The sequence below is a fragment of the Zalophus californianus genome, chromosome 9 (assembly GCF_009762305.2).
Source record: "Zalophus californianus isolate mZalCal1 chromosome 9, mZalCal1.pri.v2, whole genome shotgun sequence".
Taxonomy (NCBI): Eukaryota; Metazoa; Chordata; class Mammalia; order Carnivora; family Otariidae; genus Zalophus; species Zalophus californianus.
In genome coordinates this window covers 75,733,113-75,742,195 of record NC_045603.1, presented here as the reverse complement: position 1 = coordinate 75,742,195, position 9,083 = coordinate 75,733,113, and the positions used below count along the sequence as shown (strand labels likewise).

At 42.4% G+C, this 9,083-nt stretch overlaps 1 protein-coding gene across 8 annotated transcripts in view; it reads left to right on the top strand.

Moving 5' to 3' along the window:
• Positions 1-5,523: 5,523 nt before the first annotated feature.
• The window catches only part of BICD1 (BICD cargo adaptor 1), a 228,861-nt gene continuing 225,301 nt past the window's right edge, over positions 5,524-9,083 (top strand). For 7 of the 8 annotated variants that reach the window (XR_003520138.1, XR_003520140.1, XR_003520139.1 and 4 more), the window contains exon 1: positions 5,546-5,758. Coding sequence is in view for 5 of the 8 variants with exons in the window: in XM_027595481.1 (XP_027451282.1) it covers positions 5,546-5,758 (213 nt within the window). In the remaining 3 variants the exon portion in view is untranslated. Of the gene's footprint in view, positions 5,759-9,083 lie in introns of all 8 variants that reach the window. The other variant, XM_027595485.2, reaches the window with a different exon arrangement.

Sequence of the window (9,083 nt, the reverse complement as noted above, 5' to 3'; positions counted from 1 at the left end):
TCTTTCTTTCTTTCTTCTTTCTTTCTTTCTTTCTTTCTTTCTTCTTTCTTTCTTTCTTTCTTTCTTTCTTTCTTTCTTTCTTTCTTTCTTTCTTTCTTTCTTTCTTTCTTTCTTTTTTCCTTTCTTCCTTCCTTTGCTCCTTCCCTCCTCCCTCCCTCCCTCCTTCCTCTTTCTTCTCTTTCTTTTCCCTTTCTTTCTTTCTTTCTTTCTTTCTTTCTTTCTTTCTTTCTTTCTTTCTTTCTTTCTCTCTCTCTCTCTCTCTCTCTTTCATAAAGTCTACTTGCAAAGTGGGGCTTGAACTCATGACCCTGAGATCGAGAGCTGCAGGATCTACTGAGCCAGCCAGGTGCCCCTCCTACTTCTATCTTTTGATACCACCAATCTTTTTTTGTGTGTAGCCATAATGTTCCTAAAATATAAATGAAATAATTTCATTTCCTGACTAAATAATCAAGTCTCCCACTGCACTGAGAGTGAAACCCAAATTCCTTATTCTTTTCCTTTTTTTTTTTTTAGGCTGTTGGGTAAAGGAATGTTTCTGAACAGGTTCGGAATCTCTATATAAATTCTAGGGCCATCAAAAAACCAGAGAAGGGGACATATTTTGGTAGAAGGAAGCATATTAAGAAATTTTGTTCAAATCTTGAAGAGCTGGATGCAAGGCCAGCCTTAGGCACAGATGTGAATTAGATAATGTTTGTCTGCAATGTTCCCAGCCTCCACTTCTTTAGCCATTCAGTTCCTTCCTTGGGGTATTTTCTTATCAGAGTCAGGAAAAAATATAAAGCAAATATAAGTGTAAATTTAAGTTTAATAACTTTTTGCATTTCAAAGTTATTTCTAATTATGAGATAATAAGCATCTTTATTACCAAAGGAGTTTCAGACATCATTTTGAGGGGGATTAGAAAGAAGAGCAGAGGATTTAAAAAGTCCTTTCTGGCAGCTTTAAAATCCCAGGTTACAACCTACCAGCTATTCTGACTTTAAGGCTAAACCAGTTAGGGTTATTTAAAATTTTTTCTAAAGCATGCTGAGAAGCAAAATAGAAGTATTTTGTCTCCTCTTGTTCTTGTGTGGTGTGAAACTCATTTGCCTTGGATATTTTTTTACTCTGCAAATGTTTGCAATTTGAAAGACCATATTCTTCTTTTTTTCTTTTTTAAAAATTGGGATATAATTGACATATAATATTATATTAGTTTCAGGTGTTCAACATCCAAATTAGTCTAACCTGCAAGGCAGGCATGATCTGAATGTCCCTTCTGTGTTGTCTGTCTTTCTAGTGCAGTTGTAGGTCACCTACCCTTGGCTTATAAGCCTCAGCTTCTGATTTTTATTCTTCGCACTCACCAAGCTGTTTTCTGCCTTAGGCCTTTACACATGCCCTTCCCTCTTCCTGGAAAGCTCTTTCTCCACCTTAAGCATATCCAGTTCCTTCAGGTACCTTAGATACTAAGGTAAATATCACTTCTGCAGAGATCTCCACTGATTATTCTGTTGTTTCTTTTTCTGTCTCAATCTTATTCTTTTTTTTCCCAAAAACTTAAAAACAAACATACATATGCTGCTTATTAGGTGTCAAATATTGTTCTATTCACAACAGCCTTGTTAGTAATTATATTATTGTCCCCTCTTTAAGGATGAGGCAACTGAGGCACACATAGCTAGTAAGTGGCAAAGTTGTATTTGACCTAAGCAGATTAGCTTCTGCTCTTAACCATTATGCTGTATCCTGCTTATCAGTATCACAATTTGGAATATTTGTATTAATTTATCTTTTTTGTTGTCTTTTTTTTAAGATTTTATTTATTTATTTTAGCGAGAGAGGAAGCATGAGTGGAGGGTGGGTGTGGGGAAGAACAGAGGGGGAGGGGAAGGAGGAGGAAAGAATCTCAAGCAGACTCTGTGCTGGGTGCAGAGCCCACTGTGGGGCTGATATGACCCCGAGATCATGACGTGAGCTGAAACCAAGAGTTGGAGGCTTAACCGACTGAACCACCCATGCATCCCTGTTGTCTGTTTTTGGTCTGTTTTGTCGTGTATTTGTTTGCTTCTTCCCTCCCAGAACATAAGCTCCATGAAGTCAGGGACCACTGACCACTGACATCTTACTGGTCATTGATTTCACAATGCCTCCTATTGCTCCTAGGACATAAGGGGTACTTAATAAATATCTGTTTAAGGAATGAATGAATGAATGAAAGCAAGAGAAAGCAATATTCATGCAAAGTTGGTGAGAGGTTGGTTTGAGGTACTAAGTCACAAAATATGGTTTTTCCTAAAAATTTGTTTTAAAAAATATTTATTTAAGTAATCTCTACATCCAATGTGGGGCTTGAACTTATGACCCCGAGATCAAGAGTTGCAAGCTCTTCTGACTGAGCCAGCCAGGCACCCCTCATTTTTCCTAAATATTTGTAAGCAAGAAAGTTTCCCAAGAAATTGGAGGCTGCTAATTTAAAGAAATATGAGGGAACCCTAATTCCAGGAATGGTTTAAGAAATTCTTTTCTAGATACTTGTCAGTGATCTACAGCTGTATCTATCTATATCTGTGTCCGAACCTATATATACATGGTATGTATGACATATACGTGAAGACAAATCTGGGCAGTACTGCAGGAGTATGATATACAAGCTGATTTTCTTCAAGTTAAATACCAACATATAAAGGATCAAAGTTGTAATAAGCAAAATCTTGTAATGTTAAAATAGTGTAATGTCTGAATGAAGTCAGACTGAATACATTAACAAGAGTGGATCGATCAGAAAAATGGGGCAGGACAGAGCATAGGGAATGGGGGGGAATGGAAACTTCGAAGAAGGAAAGTCACAGAGGCAAACTCCATTCTTAGTTCTATCCAAGGGAAAGGGAGTAACAGGCAATCTTCCCCAAGTGTTATGATGCCTTTGGAAGCGCTCTGCTTACACTTTGCAGAGTGAGGAAAGGCCAGGAGCATACTGGGAAGAAGGCAGTTTGGCTACCCACAATTACAGCTTTCATCTCTTCTCTCAGCGGTTCATGATCATTCATCACTGTGTTAGAGGAGAGGCGCTCCAGGAGCACCCAAGAGGAGCTTCTCAATTGGAGTGTGACATCAAGGCAGTATAAGTGGAATGATGTGGTCATTATTACCCCTGCTTCTCTGCCAGGTTGGAATTCATGGTTAGTAGCGTGTTTCAAGTGTTTTCTCCATTTCTTTATTTATTTATAGATCAGATAATCACAAGAGAATATTCTGTTGTTATTGTCAGCATCTGGAAGGAATATTTTTTTTGTCTGTTTTCAGAGGCAGTGAAAAATCACAAACAGACTGCCTATTAGTCAAGGGTTTGTAAGAGCATTGTTGTTTGTTTGCTCTTCTTCCCACACCATGAGCAACTGTCTTTTTTTCTTTACCATCTACAAAACGAAGGGGAGCATTGAGTCCTGCTTTCTAAATCAGAAAATTCTGTGTGTGTTGAACACCTCCTGGCCACTGAGAAACAGCTCTCTAAATAGTGGCACCCAATAGAAGAGAAGGAAGGAACTGGTAAGACCTTTGGTCTATCGATCCCAGAGCCTCCCTTCCATTTCCACAGAAATCACTCCTTTTCTGCTTCTATTTCTCCTTTTCCTCTAGGTTCTCCATTCTCATCTCTTCTCCCTTTCTGGTTTTTCACTCTGACTTTGGCTTGGGCTCCTTTTGTGACTCTTCATATTGATCAAAGTGGTCATTTTACGAGCATATAATATTTAGTTGCTGGGTGTGTATTATTGAGTGGTGAGGCCAATATAATGATCCAGTTTAGGGCTCTGGAGTTAGGATTAAATTTTGGCTTCACCACTTAAGAGTTGCCTAATTTGGGGGCGCCTGGGTGGTTCAGTTGGTTAATCATCTGCCTTCGGCTCAGGTCGTGATCCTGGATCCCCACGTAGGGCTCCTTGCTCAGCGGGGAGCCTGCTTCTCCCTCTGACCCTCTCCTCTCTCATGCTGGTTTTTCTCTCTCTCTCTCAAATAAATAAAGTCTTAAAAAAAAATAAAGTAAAAAAAAAAGAGTTGCCTGATTTGGACAAATCCCTCAATTTCCTGTGCCTTTCTTTCACCACTTTTAAATTGGGGATAATGGTTCCCACCTCCCAAGAGTGGTCATTAGGACTAGAGAGAATGCACATACCATACTCAGAAGAATGGCTGGCACGTGGTCTCAAGAACTATTGGCTCCTACTCTTTTAAACATGTTTATTGTAGGGTATCATTGATACCATATATAGGGAATTTCATGCAGGTTTCCTTTATTGAAGAATGTGTAGCGTAGAACTACCGAGGCAAGAAACAGTAGTACCTAGAGGCTTATTGGGTGCATGCATTTTTCGGAGCAGATGCAATCTTGTGGCAAGCTGGGCACAGAACGCTGTGCGAGGTCAAGCAACTTCAGAGCAGACTGTCCTGAGGGGTAATAAGGTTATTTGGTGACAGTGTGAGGTAAACCAGGCCAAGCTAGCGAGGGGAAGGGAGGGGAGGCGGAAGGGGTGGGAGTCGGGGGGAGCGCTCGCCTTGGGGCGCGTCTGGCAGGCTTTGGAAGCACAGCGTTGGTTTGGGTGCAGGAGGCTGGGAAGGAGGCTGCGAGCGCAGGGGGCGAGAAGGCTGCGCGGGCCCTGAGCGCGTTAGTTACTGTTTGCTTTTCTCTGGGAAAGGCGCCTTTTCCAGGCAGTTCCGGAGCTCGGGCTCCCATCTCAACTGCAGAGCAGGGGCGGCCCCGCCACTCCGGGGGGCCGCGACGTCCACTGGCCAAAGTCCTGGGAGGAACTCCCCGCCCGGGGCGAGCCGGGCAGGGCGGAGGTTCCCCCGGCGCGGGTCCCGCCGCCTCCGCCTCCGCCTCCGGCCCGCGCGCGCCCCCCCCCCCCCCCCCCCCCCCGGTGCAGCCCGCGGCGGCGGCCCCGCGCGCCCGGCGGGAGGCGCCTCGGGATGTTTCCGTCGGTTCCTTCCCTCCCCCCGCGCTGACTCCATCCGCCTCCCCGCCCCCTGCTCGGAGCCGGGGCCAGGCGCGAAGGGAGGGAGCGGGCCCGAGACTGCATCATTCCGCACCGGCTGCAGCACAGCCAGAGGGAGCAGGTGGAGCGAGCGAGTGAGCGAGACGCGAGCCGGGGCGCGCCAGGCCCCGGGGAGACTGCAGTGACGCTGCCCGGGAGACATGGCGGCCGGGCGCCTCTGAATAAGCAGAATCCGGAGCCCCTCGTCGTCCCCGGCCGCCGCAGCCCAGGCCATGCCGCACGGCTGCTGACCGCACGCAGGGGCCGGCCCAGAGGACACATGCGGCAGCGGCTGCCGCCTCGCCCCGATCCTCTCCCTGCGTTCTCCATGTTGCGTTTCTCCTCAGTTTCTCCGGCAGTGTAGTCGCTGCCGCCGGAGCAGCAGTCGGGGCATCGCTCTGCTCGTTCATCCAGCCACACTTTTCTTTTCCATTTTTACCCTTCCCTCCCCACCTCCTTCCCCCTTCCCCCGCCTGCTTTGCATCCATCTCCCCACCCCGACACCCCCTCCTGCCTTATCCACCGGGGCTATGGCCGCAGAAGAGGTATTGCAGACTGTGGACCATTATAAGACTGAGATAGAGAGGCTGACCAAGGAGCTCACAGAGACGACCCACGAGAAGATCCAGGCTGCCGAGTACGGGCTGGTGGTCCTGGAGGAGAAGCTGACCCTCAAACAGCAGTATGACGAGCTGGAGGCTGAGTACGACAGCCTCAAACAGGAGCTGGAGCAGCTGAAAGAGGTGAGTTGCCTGTCACCTCATCCCTCCTCGGCCCCCGTCCCCCCCACCCCCGACGCCCACTCATCATTTGTAAAGAAGTCGGACAGGAATGCGATTGAAAGGAATGTTTCTTCGTCTTAGAGTCCTTTGTTGATAAGAGAAGATTGAAAGAGTCCATTGTTTCCCCCCAAGAGAAAAAATTGCCCAGGAAATGAATGTATAAGCTGGAATTTGAGAGGCAGTGGCTGTTTAGGCTGTGGGGGAGGGAGATTCAGAAGTCTTTAAGTCTCAGCACTCTAAGGCGACATTCAGCTCGGTTGGAATGTGTAAATCCAACTTCTCAAAACTGCTGTTACTTCAAACCCAGGTTCCAGCGACAATCCCATAATCCACAAAGGCGATGAGTAGGTTTGTGCTGAGGGACCCACGATTTCAGGATGTAGGATCTATGGTACCTCTCAGCCTTGTGAATGTAACCACTCCTTGATGCCAGAGGGAACTGTTATTAGAACTCTCCGCCAATCCCATCCGACAGTCTGGGCAGTCTTCGTTCTCCTTGGCTTTAGTTATTCTTGTCATCGGGCTGCCTGAGAAAAACAACTCTGCTGGGTGATCCCACTGCCTCGATTTCACCTCTGAGTGAGGCAGAGCCATGCCCAAGTCATATAAGGTCACCCTGACCAGGGAGAATTTAACTCCCCTACACATAGTCTGAATGGTATATATCAAGTACAAGGGTAGCTGTCCATATCAAATGAGGCTCTTCTGTTTGAAATGATTGTTTGTAAAACCAGAGTATCACAAATGGGCCATGTTATAAAACTGGTCCTCTTTAGTCTTTCGGTATTTGGCTTCTCTTAAACACTGGCTAATGTTTGGAAGAAAATAATGGATATGCTTTGATTTCCTATCAAGCACTCATAAGAATATACATACTGTTGAAGGAACTCAGTTTATTTTACCTGATTCCTGAAGCACTATGGGTAGCAAGTCACCGGTTATAAATTTAAGTGTACACACTGCTTTTCTTTGTGGCACGTCTTTATTTTTAGGTGCATATTGGCTTTTAAGTGTTAATTCTAAATTGGTATATATTATCAAAAACGTTTTTCTTACTTAATGTTTTGGAGGGTGCCTGTTTTATGTTGCTACAGTTAAAAAACATGATTTATGACCTATCGAATCAATTTGTCTTCTAATGTAGTACACAATATGGTAAACACACTTTCAGGTATGTCTTATTTTTATTCTGATGCCTGACTGCCAACAAATAAACATATGGTAAAAACCCCAAGTAAAAATCTGATTTTCATGTATCAGGCTGTAAATTCTGAGTTCATGTTTTTCTTACCATGTACATGTCTTTTCTTAACAACAGCTGGACTCACTGGTATTTTCCAACTTAGGTTAGGTCAGATATGTTTAAATTCAGTGATGTTAAACCCTGTGAAGTCAGGAAACAAGATAGTGACTGTAATTCTCAGAGGTGTTTTGATGTTTAAACCTGTCAACACTGCTTTGCCAATGTGAGGAAGTGCAAACCAGGCAGTGGTGGGCCATCACCTCCTTGATAAAGGAGATAGACGTAATTTAATGAAATGGAGTATTACTGTTAACTGATCTTCCTGCTTGATTTAAACAACCTTTCTAGGGGTATTTCTGTGTCATTTGCACTTACCCTGCATAGTAAACCATAATACAATTGTCTTTTGCCTTTACCAGACCATGAGCTCTTAAGGAAAGGAATCTGTCTTAATTTGCTTTGCATCCAAAGCCTTTAACACAAAGCTTATCACATTGTAAGTGTATAATAAATATTTTATTAAAGAATAAATTTATACTGGAAGAAGGGACACATTTATCAAACATTCACTAGTCAATATTGGTTAGTGTCAGAGAAAGACTAAGAAAATTAGGAAGTATAGGAAGTGACTGTTATTGAAACACTACTTATATTACTGTCATCAACAATAATGGGAAAAATGAGAAAAAAATGTTTTGTGAGAATAGTACAACTCATAATTTCTTAATACAGAATAATGCAAATAGCAGTTATAAATTTTTTTCTTTAAAAATTTGAGGCATATTTTGTTCTGTATAGCAGGAGGTTAATAAAAAATTTATCAGGATTATTTTTACCAAATGATACTCATTTACATATGTATTTTGAGTTGCACTGAGCATAAATTAATTCCATTTTTTATTCTCAATGAACTGTCTTAAGCAATTACATAAAAATGTATTTAAGAGTAATAAAATAATCATTATATTTGATCATTTGATAGTGTGACCTGATATTTTTATTCTTTAAATGTATACTTTAGTCGGGAGTATTATTTAAATGAGCTAAATCAGTCTCAATATTATTTCCTGTTTGAAAAGTAAATCCAGAATAATTGGGCAAACTGAGATATCCCAATGATGATATCATATAGAAGCCATTTTTGAAAGACATATTTTATGAGTGCTCTGATTTTTAAAAGGGAAGTGTTCATTTGCAAGTACATATAGTAAACAATGTTGCATTTTATCTACAAAGCCAAGTATAAAATCTTTGACTTATTTTTAGGCTCTTTCAACAAATATGATTCATTAAATGTAATTGGTCCAGTTTATGGGAATGTCAACAGAAAATGATTATAGTAAGTCCAAGTTGAAAATTGGTAATTTGCAGTGTAGCAACATGGCTCATTCTTTACAGGTCATTTTGTTTTCAGGAGTCAACACCCAGCAATGTTGCTGCCCTCCTTCCCAGGCTGATTACTGCTATGACAGTAAAGCAAGTGAGCAGTGCTCCCTGAAGATGTACAAAATCAAGATGATGAATTCATTAATTTTTTTCTAGTTCTTTGTTCCCTAAGTCTAGATTGCTTTTTGACCTGGCTTGACATCATTTAGGGCTCTGCTGTGTGCCTACATCACTTGTCTACGTGACCCAAAAGAACAGACTTGAAAGAAAAGTACTAATGATGTGAAAAAGGAGTGACTTCTGCCATCACCCTAATGGTCTCCTTTTAATTATCTTTGGGGAGCTGGACAAAGCAACATGTCTGGTAGAAGACTTGACCATGGTTTTATGATTTTACAAGTAATGCGTGCTTTTCAGTGACCTGAGGGGCACCCATGCCCAGTTATATTCAGGTCCTGGCTGATTGTATATTTGGGACGTGTGTAAATCAGCACTGTGAATGTCACTTAGGCCAAAGTAGTGTTTGAGGAAGAGTCATAGTTCCAAAATAATTTTAAAACTAAAAATATACATACGTTAAAAAAAACCTAGAATTTAAATTTGTTTGTGTTGTGCTTTTTTTGTTTTTTACTTAAACAGTATTTGAAATTTAAAAAG